At 56.8% G+C, this 15111-nt stretch overlaps 3 protein-coding genes across 3 annotated transcripts; all 3 read left to right on the forward strand.

Annotated features, from left to right (window-relative positions):
* Positions 1-2643: 2643 nt before the first annotated feature.
* On the forward strand, positions 2644-4047 carry LINJ_32_0880 (hypothetical protein, unknown function; the record flags this gene model as incomplete). The annotated part of the gene is made up of 1 exon (XM_001467731.1): positions 2644-4047. The coding sequence occupies one exon, from the start codon at positions 2644-2646 to the stop codon at positions 4045-4047; it is 1404 nt and encodes a 467-aa protein (XP_001467768.1).
* A 1153-nt stretch (positions 4048-5200) lies between these two features.
* On the forward strand, positions 5201-6736 carry LINJ_32_0890 (conserved hypothetical protein; the record flags this gene model as incomplete). The annotated part of the gene is made up of 1 exon (XM_001467732.1): positions 5201-6736. The coding sequence occupies one exon, from the start codon at positions 5201-5203 to the stop codon at positions 6734-6736; it is 1536 nt and encodes a 511-aa protein (XP_001467769.1).
* Positions 6737-12480: 5744 nt separating this feature from the next.
* On the forward strand, positions 12481-14757 carry LINJ_32_0900 (conserved hypothetical protein; the record flags this gene model as incomplete). Its single annotated transcript, XM_001467733.1, has 1 exon — positions 12481-14757. The coding sequence occupies one exon, from the start codon at positions 12481-12483 to the stop codon at positions 14755-14757; it is 2277 nt and encodes a 758-aa protein (XP_001467770.1).
* Positions 14758-15111: the final 354 nt, after the last annotated feature.

Here is a 15111-nt window from a genome sequence, read left to right on the forward strand (position 1 = left end):
CCCTAAGTCGTAGGTGCATGACTCCGCCACCACCAGAAGTGGCTCGGCATTGACAGGGACAGGGGCTGTTTGGCTTCCCCCCCACACAGTGGAATACTGGAGCGTGAAGTACCACGCACTGCGCGGTGTGTGTTTTCCCCTGTTTTCAGGTTATGTGCTTGTATTCGATACAGAAAGAGTTCTTGAGAGGCGACGGGGCGGGTGGGTAGATGGGGGGGGGCAGCAGCGCCATGATGACCGCTACTGCTTGTGTTGCACTTTTTTCGCTGTTTTTGTTGTCCCGCCTCCTTTGCTGACTCGCTTCGCTCACACTTTTGTGTGCGTTTATTTTTTTTTTGCGAAAAAGAAAATTGGGCTTCTGCTTGGATGATTCTAAACGCGCAGATGCTGAGATTAGGCACTCTCGGCCGCCGCTGATGCCGGCGCTCCTCTGGTCATTGTGGCGGGCGCTGCTGTGCGGTCTCCACGTGTATCCGCAGATGCCCCTTTTTTGTGTGTGCGTGTTCGGGTGCGTGTGAACATATCGGCACTGAGCATTGAGGAAGCAGCGCATGTGCTCATGTCGATGGTGCGCGCCTGTGCGTTCCATTGTTTGTTTCCTTGAAATTTTTTTGTTCGGTTCTCCTTCTTCTCACCTCTCCAGTGCCCCACGCCTTATCTGCGTTTTTCTGTTACATGTATTTTTGTGTTGTGCTGTTTTACGTCCTTTTTATTATTATTGTTGTGCGTACGTGTGTATGTGTGTGTTTCTCCCCGATTCTATCCCACGCCCATCTCTCTTGCCGTGTTTGCGCTTTTTCTCTTTTACTTATGAGGTGCTGCCCTCTTTCTATCACTCTGTCGCGTTTCTGTGGCGGGTGAGAGTGATGATGCTGTTGTTGCTGTTTCTATGGCGGATTGTTTTCTTCTCCCTTCTTTTGCGTGTGCATGTGTGTGAAGATGTTTGTGTGCATGCAGTTATGTTGCGTGTGGGCGCTTGCGTGCGCGTGTTTTTGTTTTGGCTGTTGTTGTTGTTCACCTCCTCCGTTTCGGCTCCCTTTTCCTCCACCGTCGTGGCGTCTTCTTGTCGTTTGTTTCCGTTTGTGTTTCTCTGTGAGCGTTTGCTTGTTTCCATTCTTGTGTGTGTGTGCGTGTGCGTGTGAACTTCACAAGGCGAGGCCGCTTGCTTTTTTTATCTGTCTGCGTGCGCGTGTGGGCGTGTACTCTCTGGACCTTGTGCCTGTTGCTCCCCCTCTGTGTATGTGCGTGTATTCTCCCTCCTTTCCCCTTCTCCTTTCGAGTGTGTGTGCGCGTGTCGTTGTGACATGCACTGGCGTAGTGAACTTGCACTTGGATGTCGTCTCCTCCTCTGCGCGTTCGCTCGGTACCTTTCTTTTGCTGTCCGTTGTACCGTTGCCGTGCTTGGATCCTTGCGGCTACATGGGTTTTGTGTCGCTGTTGGTGTTATTCTCTCGACGGACGTAAGAGTGTCTTGGAAGGCAACACACGCGCAACGTGCTGGTGGCGCCAATGGCCTTCACGGTTGAGCCACACACACACACACACACCCACACACGCAAAAAGAAAAAGCTGGAACATGCACGAATGAGCTAGCACAGACACACACACACACAGACACACACAAACACACACACAACGTGAGGTGACCCCAATCCGAGGCGATGTGCGGGGCCAACATCAGCCGTTGCGTCTTGATCTTTTGCGGAAATGTGAAGCGGCTCGAGTGGCATGGCGACGGCCTGCGTAGCAGACCATGTCGGTGCTGTTCGTCATTTGAGGCGATCGTTTCCGAGCACGTGGGAAAGGGAAGTGACAAGGAAAGCCTTTAAGGTGAGCGCCGCGGAAGTAGAGCGGACCTGCATACCGACTGAAACGAATGATGGCACGCTCATCAAGCAGTGAACACACAAGCGGCGTGGCTGAACATGTGCTCTCAAGAATAGCTCTCTCTTATCATGGTAATCTACTCTCGCGCGCCACCACTCCTCTTCGCCCCCCTTTCTCTGCGAGTGTCTTTCCCTGTGTCTGTGCGACTTCTTTTGTTCTCGTTCTCGCTTCTCTTGTCGGCACCGCTGCCCTCTCCCTTCACCCAACCTCGCAGCTACTTATCCCCCCCCCCCACGCTGCCGCTCTGCCTCGATCTCTCGATCGGTTACTGAATATTGCCACGCAGCACATCTGCGCAGTCAAACGATTTATTATTACTGCTGTTGTCGTTCTTGTTTTTGGCCGCTTCTCCACTGGTGCTTCCGTATTGCCCCTTGTTTTATTTGCCGTAATGCGCATTGCTTTTCTTCTCGAATACGCCCTCCTTCCCGTCTTGTGGGCGCCCCACAACGCTCAATACTGAGCAGGCATTTTCTTGCTCACGCGCACGTCGTATAATCGAGGCTGTCCATCGCATTAGCGTTGCTTTGCATCGTACGTTGTCGCCGTTGCCCCCCCCCGACTCAGGAGAGTGCACGGCGGCACTTCCCGGGTCAGGACAAGCACCATTCGAAGTCTTTATCGAGCCTTTCCACTCTCCTGGAGCCGGCAATCGCGATTGAGAGAACAAGAAAAAAACCGCCACACCACCAAGCACCAATTTATACAAACGCGCGCACCGTTATACAACGCTGTTAGGCACGAGCCTACCCAAGGATGTCACAGGAGTCGTCCACATCGCCGCCGACGAGAGCCGATCGACATAAGACGTCAACCTCGCCGTCTCGAAGCGGAAGTACTTCGTCCTCCAACACCAACATCCCGTGTGAATCCGCGCTGCAGCTGGGCCCCACACTCTGGGTGGAGATGTGGGAAAACCAGCGTTGGTATCCGGTTATAGGATGGGGAACCAGCCGCTTCCTCACCGACCTTCCGGTCTTCTGCTTTGTACCGCCGGCGTACCGCCTCTGCGGCGCTCACCCAAACGACTTCGACGCCGCTTTCCACTCGGTAAACCCTCCTTCTCCTCACTCCCCCAATCCACAGTGGCCGGCCCGCCGCATCCTCACGGTGGCGCTCCCCGCTGGCTACCGGTGGGTGGGTTTCTGGGAGGTTCACACAGAGCATCCACACGGCACTGACACGGCCGGCTGGCGCTACGGAGAGCAGTTCCTGCGACCTGTCGACGGGGCCAACGCTGACCCTGCCAATGCTGCGTCGCCTCAGCAGGTTTTGGCTCCGTTCAAAAAGACACACACGCCCTTATGCGTCGTCCGCCGTCGCCTATGGCGCCGCCGTGTGGCACTGGCGGGGGTGGACGAGCCTGCCTCGTCTACGGACGACCTCTTCCCTGGCCACTCGGAGCAGCAACTGCATTCCTACCTGAGCGAGAAAGAGGAAGAGATGGAGATGGCCGAGCACCTCAAGGAGGCGGAGTTCATGGCAGCCCAGGCTGGCGAGCCGTGGTCGCAGGAGCAGCAGATGCGGGCGGAGGAGGAGCTGCGCAAATTCTGCCGCGAGCGGCAAAACCGCGAGAGTGCGTCCCGCATGCGCACCATAAACCCGAGCTTCGCGAACCCGTTTCGCCAGCCAGAGGGCTCTTTTCATGTTTCTCCAGACGACGACGACGACGGCCCCACAGACGTCAACGCGCATCCGGAGGAGCAGTTCAGCGGCGCCGTGGCGGCGGCGTCGTGGGTGCGGGACAGTCGGTCGAATCGCGCGGCGCCTGCCGTCTCGTCCCCGGTGGCGACGCCTGATGACACGACTGCCGAGCACAGCGCCGAATCCTCGCATGGCGGCTGCACCGTTGAGGCTTACAGCACCACGGCGCCGAGTCGCGTGGATGGAAGCGATCTAGTGGGGCAGAACACGGTTCAAGAGTTCGTCGCGTCCACTCCGACAGATGCGGAGCGGTCGCGCACCGACGGTGCCGATGCTGCCGCCGAAAACGCGGTGGATCAGTTTGTGGCATCCTCGCCGACCGACCCCGCTGCCTTGAGCAACGACGACCAATCTACTGGTGTGTCGATCGGTGGCATCCGCGATCCTACCGATGCGGACTTCCGCGCGATTTTTTCGCAGTTTATGACTCCTTCCGGTGGTCAAAAGCCGTCGTGATCGAGGCCTCAACGCTCATCAGAAAAGGAATTAGAGGGAGGGGAGACACAGACGTTCGCCGGCAGGGCATCAAAACACACAGACACACGAGTGGCGCTTGGCCGTGTGCGGCCTTTGATAACGAGATGTGTCTGTGTCGCTGTGGTGCACACAGCTCTCATCCTTTGCTCGTTGCTCTGCCTTCTCGTTGCTATGCATCACCTCTCTTTGCAGCTGCTCTGGCTGCTCATGTGCGTCTGTTCTGTTTTGTTGCTCCGTATCAGTCGCCGTTTCCTTGCGAGACGTCCTGCCAACCTTTTTTTTTTGCCCACCCACTCCTCTTCCTTCCTTTCATTCTTCTTTTGCTGCATTCAGCCTTACCAGCTCTGTTTTTTTTTTCTTTAGCGCTTGTGTATTGCGTGCGGTGTTCATGCATCCTGTGCGAGTACGACCTTTGTGCTCCTTGAGTCTTTCTACTCCTATCAAGCGTACACAGTCAAGAAAAGAACAAAAAAAATGTCCGAACCCGATGCGCCAAACGCTCGAAGACAAGGTGAAAGAGGGCAACACCGCAGCGGTTGCGCGCCCCCTCTCTGTGCGTGGGTGTTCCTCCACCATCGACGGCATGCGTGTGTGTGCCTTCATGGCACACCGCCTGACCGCACAGTAAATTCCACGATACCCGCCTTAAAGGCGGGTCATGCCATCCTTTGGTGGTGCATTGCCATTAGACTCTCGCGCGTGCTGCTGGAGCAAAAAAAAATGGGCACAGATGTTGGTGATGGACTGCTGCAGGATACGGCGTCCTTGTATGAGCCCTTTCCCTTTCTCACGCGCTTCTTTCACCTCCGCAAACACTTATCTTTTTGTGTGCTTCTTTCGTCATTCACGCCCTTCTCCCGCCTCTCTCCCTTTGGCTCGCTCGCTTCCTTATTGGCCCGTACGTACGCTATTGCATTGACTGACGCCTCATGGTGACTTGATGTATTCTCCTGCAACGTTTTCGTGACCCTCGCACCAGTACTCCTCGTGCCCGCAGTCAGTTATTCTGAGTGTCTCTAAATCTCTCGCTCTCGCCGTGCTCCTCGCCACTCCCTCTTCTCTCGGTTTGGCCCTCCCCCCTTCCCCCACTCTTTCTTTTTTTTCAACCTACTTTACACACTTCTCTGTCGTCATGCGCGGTCGTGGCGGTCGTGGCGGTCGCGGGGGCAGCTTCGGCGGCTTCTCGCAGCAACCTACCAACACCATCAGCATTCGCGTGTCGGAGATTCAGCAGCCCGTCACGGAGGATGTCATGCGCCGCGTTTTCCAGAGCGTCGGCGTGTCGTGCAACTCGATCCAAATCACTCCGACAAACAACCCGCAGGAGACGTCTGTGGTGGCGCAGTTCCCCGACAACTTCGCCGCCGAGCGCGTCATGTCGAGTCTGAACAATCGCAACATCTTCAACAACGGCAACAAGATGACCATGCAGTACACGAACTGGATCCCGAGCGGCAGCCCGACCCCAATGAACAGCAACGGCGGTGGCGTGCTGCAGACCTCGGCCTTTGACAACGGCAACATCTTTGCGGCCCAGCAGTTGCCACCGCAGCCACAGATGCCGCCGCAGCCCCAGATGCAGCCACAAATGCCGCCGCAGCCGCAGATGCCCCAGCAGCCCCAGATTCAGTTGCCGACCCCACAGATTCAGCAGCCGTCGCAGATGCCCCAGCAGATGCCGCCGCAGCCGATGCCTCAGATGCAGCACATGCCGCAGCCTCAGCCGCAGCCGCAAATGTCGGTCTTCAACAACCCTGGCCCCGGCATGATGCCGCCGCAACAGATGGACCCCTGGTACGGCGCCAACCCCGCCATGGAGATGATGAGCGTCACCGTTGGCTTTCCGGGTGCCGTTCGCGGCAACGCTATGATGCGCGGCGGTCGCGCTCGCGGGCGCGGTGGCCGCGGCGGCTACGGCCTCGACACCATGGGTGTGCAGACTGGCTACATGCCATTTCCCCAGGTCGGCGGCATGGCCCGCGGTGGCGCCAACATGATGCCGCGCATGAACTACGTGCAGTACCAGCCGTTCGGCCAGCCGCCGACCGTCTTTGTGAGCGTGACCCTCGTCCCGATCACCGAGCCGCTGCAGACCATCTTTACGCTGATGGAGGCGTTCGGCGGCGTTGTGGCGATCCGCCGCAACCAGAACAAGAAGGAGATTCTGACAGTCAAGGCTGCGTCGCCGGACGACGCGCTGGCCATCGTGACCTTCATGCACCGTGTGCCGTACGTGGGAGGTCAGGTGAGCGGCAAGCTCTTTCCCAACTACGTGGAGCGCTACCCGTGCACTGACGAAGGCGACCCGCTCGACCCCGAGACGCTGCAGTACGACTTCACCGCTTCCCGTCACCGCAGCCCGGGCCAGCGCAGCAAGGCTGTGCCGTCACGCATCATCAAGATCACGGGCTGCAGCGCGTACGAGGATACTGAAGTGATGACGTACCTCAACAGCAAGGGCATCAACCCCGAGCGCGTCACCAAGTCCGAGGACGGCTCCTTCGAAGTTCATCTGAGGGACGTGGCGACCTCCGTGAAGGTGCTCCTGGAGTGCCAGGGAAGCGTGTGCGACGAGGAGAAGTCGAACGTCATCTTTGTCGAGGGCCCTCGCGACGATCCGGTCAGCACAGAGCAGAAGGCGATGGAGGAGCAGGCGAACGAGCAGTAGGTCCACGCCGACCCATTCTTTCGCCGATCACCACCGTATATATATATATATGGTTGGTGCCTCATCCTATGATGTGCTCTCTTTGGTGCCGGCGTTGATGGCACGTGCGAGGAGTGTCGTTTTGTGCTGCCGTCCCTTCCCTCCCGCCGTTTTCGTTGCGAATACGGACGCGTACGCGCGCGTGTGTGTCTGTGTGAGAGTCTGTTGCCGTCTTCGCTGGTTTCGGTGTCGGCGTTCTTGGCGTGGTGGTGCTTGTACTGTGAACACGTAGTGAATCGGATAGACGAACGACGGATTATTTAGGAATTTTTATCATTGTGTGTTTCTGCATTCTGTATTTTTCTGTGTAAACATGCCGATACTGTAAGGAGAAAGGGGGATTAGGGTTGGAGAATGGGAGGAGGAGCAATGCCCGCAGGTAGCCGTGCATGCGTGCGTACAAGCACGCACAGACGGACATATCGGTTCATCTCTCCATCTTGCTCTCAAACTCGTTGTCATCTCTATTGCCATCCTCTTGAATGCTGGCGTTTTCCGGAGTTTAATGTTTTTTTTTTTGTTTTTGTTTGTCCCTCTTGGGTAAGGTACGTTAAAAAGCCGAAAAGGAAAGAGAAACGAAAAGACCTCCATGAAGTGAAACATAACCCCCTGCCCGTGTCCTTGTGTTGTCTTTCCGTGTGCGCGCGCGCAGCCATTCGCGCGCACGCAGTTCTGGATTGCGTCGACGCGGAAACGCTACTTTAGTGTCTCACCGCTTGTCGTCTTTCCTTTTCTCTATGAAGACATCACCCGACTCTTGTCTCTCTGTGTATGCGCGTATGTGTGTGTATGTGTGTGTGCGTGAGTGATCGGCGGCATTTGCTGTGCGCTACGAGTTTAGAGAGAGCAAGAGTGACCCTGAACGGGTGCTCGGCGTGCGTGTGCCATTCCTCGTTAGACTCTCTCTTTCCGGCTCTGAGCATCGCCGCGAATTTCGCACCTCTGCGCTCATGCGTGTGTGCATGTGTGTGACGCCGAGTGCATTGCACAGTCTGCAGAGATGCGCTCGCTCAAGCTCCAGCACAAACGCATGCTCACGTACATACATACACACACACACACACACAGCCGCCGCCGGCTCCTCCGCATCCCTCTTCTGCACGCTTTCCAGTTTTGATTGGCGCTCGCGAGCTTGCAGTCGTACCTGTTTTTTTTTTTGCCTTTTCGTTCACCGTTTTCTTGTTGCCTGGGGAAGGGAAGGAGGGAGGGGGCATGGCCACCACACAAACCCCCCTCTCCTCCCCCATACCTTCCTGAAACCTCCACGTCCACTTTCGGTCGTCTTCTCCACCGTGTTCGCTGTCTCTTCTCCCCCTCTCTTCCTCTTTGTCCTTTTTTTTTGTCCAACTCCCGTGTTTCCCACATATGCGCACACCCACATGTGTGCGTAAACGGCACAGACGTCTTCAATTAACTTAATGCTCGCGCTCAGGGTTGCTCTTTTTGTTCGTATGTTTTTCCATCTCTTGCGCGTGTGCGTTTGCGTGTGTTTCTTCGCCTTCTTCTTGTAGCGCGTCGATGAAGCCCTTCTTGTCTCTCTCTCTCATCTCTATGTTTGCGTGACGTCTCTCGCCACACCGCAGCCCGTGACGAAGATCGACATCTTTGTTTTCCACTTATCGGCAGGCACTCACGCATATGCGTGTTATCCTGTTCTCAGCAGCCAAGGCACCTTTCCGTTTCGTGCCACATGATTGTGTTTCCATCCAAAACACTATACGATAACCGACTCCATCGCCAACACCCTCGTGGCAGCTCATGATGCGCCGTTGAGAGGTGGCGACTCATTCTAGGAGCTCTCCTCTCTATCGCTTTTCGGATATCTTTGTACCAAGCCACTGCTCACAGCCCGCCGTTGATGCATCATTCTTTTCAAGTAAATAGCTCCACTGATATCAGTCGCTTGACCACAGATTCCATCTTTCGCCCCTTTCATCAGCAGAACATCGCTTTCGTCTGCTTCGGCCTCCCCCTCCCAACGTCGTCTTCGATGCCCTCCCCCCACCCTTCTCCACCCTTTTCCCCCTTTTACTCTGCAAGCGGTGCCACGTCTGCGCCGCCGTCCCTGGCGCGACGCTCCACCGACGCAGGACCGAATATTGCCCGATCCTGAGCAAGACTCATGTGCCTGTATTACTTCCTTGTTTTCCTCGTCTCTCAGATGATGGAGACTTGTCCTTGTTTATTCATTGGAAGTGCTGCTGTCCTTCGTAACAGTACAAGACGAACTCGACGAGAGCCACAACTCCTCGGTGATGCGCCTGCTTCTTTTCCTGTTGCAGCTAAGGAAGCGTCGAATGTGTGGCGGCCCCCAGGCAGACTCTCTCCATTTACGCGACCTGCTTCGCCGCCAGCGTCGGATTTCTTCTCACCTCGCGCCGTGTTCGCACTCCCTGCCTGAGCTGCCCTTCGTCGACACGAGTTTTAAGCTCGGGTTCCACTTTTGCTCGAACGAGAAAAGCGGTGGGGGTCACACAGCACACGTGCGTCGTCCTTTGGCATTCTGCTGGGCATCGCCGCACGACTATGCGGATCGCCTTCTTGTGTATTTTTGTGCGTGTGCCGTTCGTAAACGATAAGCTGGCACCCTCGTGTAGTGCTCTCCTTTCGCGAACGAAAGAAAGGATGGTGGCGAGGAGGAGGAGGAATAGGTGGGAATGCGCAACGCTTCCTGCATCTTACCGCTCCCCCAAACCTCTTTCTATGCTATATATTTTTTTTTTTCGTGTTCCATTCCCGCGATGCGCACCTCTTCCCTCTCACCCATCTCTTGCCTCTCGATGTCAGAACCATCTAACAAACAAGCTGGGGGTGTGGCGTAGTGGGGTGGGAGAGCGCTCTGGATAGCCTTGCATCTTCTTGTGCACATGTGCGTCATCGTGTGTGTGTTGCGCGTTTGACTGTTGTAATCTTCTCTGCCTTTTTCTTTCCGGTTCTCTCGCTACCGGTGCTCGTATAACGGATTCATATCTGTGTGTGTGTGTGTGTGTGTGTGTGTGACTCGGGGACGGCAATGTGCTGTTTGCAAGGCTTGTGTGTGCGCGTGCACAGCTATCCGCCTTTGTTGTGGTACTCCTCCCTCCCTCTGCTCTGTAGAACTGGGTCTCTGTGTGACGTCCACAGGCTTACCTGCCGCCCCCACCTTTCCCACTTTCTATCAAGTGGCTTCCGCCCAACTGCCTCGCGCTGCAGCTTCTTTTTGTAGGCTGAAACATGGGGTATTGGAGGCGGTAAGGGCTCAATACCGCGCATATGGTTGCGGCGCGGCTGTTGGCTTCTCTGTTAGGCTTCACGGGCGAACACACACACACACACACACAAATCTTCGACAACCCATGTGTGATGGAAGCGTCGAGGTTCCATGGAGGCGCGCACAAGGCAACAGGCGGCGCAGCGACGCGGCTGCCCCTGTCTCCCTCGCCACCCCTCCCAACAGCAAAAAAAGAAATCGTCGACTCAACGGTAAAGGCGCTACATAAATGAAGAATAACCCGCGCGAGAAAGACTGTGGGCTGAGAGAAGAATGCCCGCCGTGGTGTGTGTTCTGAAGGATCTCACCCCCTCTCCCGAACATGGTTTAGATGCGCATGTGCGCTTGAAGGATCTGTTTCGTCTCCCGCATGTTCATCATTTCCACAGCCTCACGGACACGAATCGCCGGACGTAGGTGGACGATGGAGGCCAAATGGACTACGCTGGGAGTTCTCTTGAAGTTATGCCTCGCTCGCCGAGCGCCACGTGAAGCGTGCGCTCAGCAGCGTGTTGTTATCGACGACGCTACATGGGATCTTGCAGTGCCTCAGTTGGTAAACGTCTGATGGAGACGACGACGAACAAGAGGAATGTGTTGTGCTGCACCGATGCTACCCAAATGAGGGCGAGATGTGCAGGAAACGGAAATCAGAAGGAAAAAAATCACCGGTGGATATGACTGGTGGAGCATTGGGGTGAAATTTTGGAAACAGGAAACGAAGAAGGACCAGGCCGGCACCCGCGTGCGTCAGGTTGGTTTTGTGTGCATGAATGTGCGTGGCTGCATGCGCCGTCTCACCCGAAGCGTGGGGGGAAGAGGTGCGCCCGCGTGCCAAGGAGCGACTGGATTTCGACCATTTTGTGTGAGGGTGCGCGTGAAATGCTGGTGGAGCCTTGATGATCTTTTTCAAACACACTGTGCATTATCCGTCGACACGGGCACACGCACACGCACACGAGGAGGATGAGGGCCAACGACGCCACATAACCAAGACGAAAGCAAAGCGCGCGTAGAGAAAAAACAAAACAAGAGACAAACACTTGCGCTGCTGCGCAGGCTCGCAGATGAGGATGAAAAAGATGTTTTTTTTTTTTCGCGCTTCACCCGCACGCACACATGTGCTTTCACGGCGTGCACGATAGTAAACTACCGCGGTTTAACGGAGAAATACACCAAGAGAAGGAGGGAGGCAGCGAGCGATGGAAGCTGCCGGACACGCGCATGCAAAGAAAGAGAGACGAAAAAGCAAAAGGAAAAGCAGCATGTATGATCAGCCGCGCGCGTTGAATGCTTCATTGAACTCCCATCCCCCTCCCCCTTTCCCTTTCTCTCACACACATACATATATCCTCTCGCTGTCTCTGTATTGAAACCGCCCCCCTGCTCCTCTTGTGCGCGCGTATGTTGTGCTTTCTTCCCCCCCTCTTCTTCAACTTCACGGGTGTTTTCCGCGCCTGCGACGCGAAGCATCACGAAGTCAACGCTACAAGCACGAAGACGAGCCACACAAACAGGAGACCACGACTCTACGTCCGCTCGATTGCCTCTCCCGTGCTCCGCCTCTTCTGGAAGGTGTTGCCTTCCGTGTCTGTTTAGTAGTTGCGCCTCTCCCTTATTTTTTTTCCCGCCGCCTTTTTCATCATTTTCTTTTGTGCCGAGAGGAAGAAGAGAGGAAGGAGGAGGACGCAACACCAACGCAAAGCCCAAGCAACAGTCAAGGAATAAAAAAGGAAGCGGGTGGTTGCACAAGGCGCCCCGTGCCGCACTTCATTTTCAGAGAGAAGAAGTGCGATCTTGAGTTCTTAGTTGTCCTCCCTTCTCCCTTTCTCGGTGAAAAAGAGACGAAGAAAACACATCGGCGCAGGAGGAGGAAGATCGACGTTGTTTCAATACAAAAGAACCTGAAAACGCGGACCAGCCACGACGAGGAAGAAGAGGTGCGTGCGCATCGAAGTGGCCATTGGGGCAGGTCAGAACGTTTGCAGGGCAAGGTGACTTCACGTATCGGCTGTCTTTGAGTTGTTTTTTTTTTCCTACCGTCTTTCTTTTGTTTTCCGCGCTGCCATCCACACGCGCCTTTTCATCCTCGTCGTGTCGATGCGTTTTGTCTGTCGCACATTTGCGTGAGTTGATCGCGTCGCATCACTCGCCATCTCCCTTAACTCGCCAGACGGCATCTCCTTCGCGGACTTTGTCAGTGTCTGCCACTGTCGCTCTCTTTGACCCTCGTTCTCTGGCCATCTGTTTGTGTCTATCTATATCGATATATAGGTATATATATCCATATATAGTTTAACGTGTTGTTGCTTATATGTAGTTGTCCTCATCGAAGTGCTGCGCCGGTTCTTATTTCGCCCCTCTCGCTGTCTTGCTGCCCTTTTCTTGACTCCTCGTTCTCCTCCTCCTTTGTTGTTAGCTTCGCCTCCACTCCAGCCATCGTCGTCGTCTCAGAATGTCCACTGTGGTCCTCAGCAACCTCCCGATGGGATGCATCGAGTCTGACATCCATCGGGCTTTACTCATGTACGGCACCGCCGTGAACATTGAGATGAATTCGCACGCATCACAGGCCACTGTGACGATGCGCACAAAGCAGGAGGCGCAGGCGCTGCTGAATCGCCGCTCTGTGAACGTCATTGGCACCTCGGTCCGCGTAGACGCTCAGGTGCAGGCTCCACCTCCACCGCAGCAGCTCCAGCCACAGCATCAGCATCAGCCGCCTCAACAGCAGCAGATGGTGCCCCAGCCACCACCGCATCTGCAGCAGCAACAGGTGGGGAGTTACGGGTATGGGTCCGGCAATGTCGGGCAGCAGCAACAGCCCATCTATGGCAACATGGCACCGCAGCAGTATCCCCAGCACGAGCTCAATCATCAGCCGCAGCACTTGCAACAGCAGTATGCGCAACCGCAGCCGTCGTACCCGCAACAGCCGCAACAGATGCCCTTGCAGTCGCCACCGCAAAGCACGGGCAGCTACGTACCAAACACCAGTCACCGAAGCGGCAGCAGCGGCCAGGCAATTATGCCAGTGCCTCCGCAGCCCTCTCGGCGTCTGCGTGTTCTGGTGGAGGACTGTCGCTACCCGATCACCCGCGATGTGCTCATGCAGATGTTCAGCATGATTGCCCCGCCCGTTAGCGTGTCTTGTGGCCCGTACGGCCCGACTACCACCGGCGCGGTCGAATTTGCGGACGCGACGGCGGCGCAACAGGCCATGGATCAATTCCACAACAACGCCATCTACCCCAACTGCTGCTACGTCAAGCTGTTCTTTGAGCCGATGTGGGACCGAGTCGACCCGGTGCAGCCGCCTCTGCAGTCGCACCAACCGCACTCGTACGGCGGCAGCAACAGCGGCTATGGCTACCCCGCACAGGGCCCCACTAACGCGCCGCCATCGGTGCAAGCGAATCCGTACAGCGTCGCACCGCATGGCCCTGCGCAATCGGACGCGTACGGAGCTGGCTGGGGCGGCAGCGATGGAGCCCAATATTACGGTGGTTCCGTCCCGTCGAGTGCCGCACCGCCGTCGCAGCCGGGGCAGCCCGCAACCGATCCTTTCGGCCGCCGCCGAGGCGGCTGCGGTGCCGGTTCTGATTCTGCCAACGACAACGACCCTGCGGCGCAACATGGCAGCGAGAGCAGGGCTACTCGTGGCATGGCGCCTGGGCCGATGGTGAGAGGTGGCCGGGGTGCCATGCGAGGTGGCATCGGCGGCCGTGGCAGTGGTACGGGGCTCGGGGCTGCGACCGGCTTCAGCCCGTTCGAACCCTCAGGCGCACCGCCGGCGCGGGGTGGCGGTGCTGGCGTCGGACGCTATCCGGGATTGGAGACGAACGGCTGCACCGTCATGGTTAGCTGTGTGAATGAGTCGGTTCCTTTGTACGACCTATGGGTGCTATTGGAGGTGTTTGGCAACGTGAACTCCTTGAAGCGACAGTTTCGCGATCGCACGAACGTGATGGCGCAGTTCCAGCACCCCGGCGACACCCTGACGGCGATTCAGTACCTGCAGCACTGCCCGTTTCGCGGTAGTGTGCTGCGTCTGAAGCGCTTCAGCGGCTACCAAGATCGGGATACCGAGTGGGAAACAAAGTCATCGACCGATCCGGCAACTATGGCTGCTCTCTTCACCACGGGTTACCACCACCGCACGGCGCCGCGAGCGCCGGTGAACGTGCGAGGCCGCGTGCACCCGGACAAGAACCTATACATCACCAACCTCACTGAGGCCATCTCGGACGACGAGCTGAAGGGGATCATGAAGGAGGCAGGCTTTGAGCCGCATGCGTTCTTCCGTCGCGGCCCGAAAGGAGCCATTGTCGCCTACAAGGACACGGAGACGGCAGTGGATGCGCTCATCGCGTTACACGCCAAGGAGGTGCGGGAGCGCTTCCTCCGGGTAACCTTTTCGCGCTTCCCACCCGGCCCGCGACCCTCGCGCGACGGCGTCGACAAGGGAGACGACGACGACGACGGGGATGCGGAGCAGCGCGACGGGCAGCAGGAGACGCAGTCAGAGCCGCCGCCGCAGCAGCAGCAGCAGGTGCCTGAGCCGTCGCAGTTGAATGAGCCAGCTCCTCAAGAATCTGCCGAGCCGCCGGCGCCGCCACCACAGGAGCCTGAGCCTGCTCCGGAGGAGGCGGATGGCGGCGAGGTGGAGTCGGCCGTACCTGAGGCGGCTCCAAAGGTGGCAAAGGTAAAGGCGAAGCCTTCAAAGAGGTAGAAGCGCGGTGTATTCCTGCAAGGCAGCTGCACCTGTCTTGCGTTAGGTCGTCCTCGGCGCTGCAAGGGGTGTGACACGTGCGCAGAGATGAAGAGCGGCTGGGAGAGACTGGCACACCAAATCGGTTGAGGATCGGTGTCGGGTGTGCTCTGCGTGGGATGAGCCTGAATCGGAGCCGACGGGTACAGTCACTGCCGCTGACGATGTCATCAGGGAACACTCGTTTTGTTTCGTTGTGGTACTCTCGGGCCTGGGGCCGCTTTTTTTCTTCTTGCGGGATAATAAAAGGGCTGCCGGTAGGTGAACCTATGAGGGGGGGGGAGGAAAGGCACGAGAGGAATCGCCGCGCACGAC

The sequence above is a fragment of the Leishmania infantum genome, chromosome 32 (assembly GCF_000002875.2).
Source record: "Leishmania infantum JPCM5 genome chromosome 32".
Classification (NCBI taxonomy): Eukaryota; Euglenozoa; class Kinetoplastea; order Trypanosomatida; family Trypanosomatidae; genus Leishmania; species Leishmania infantum.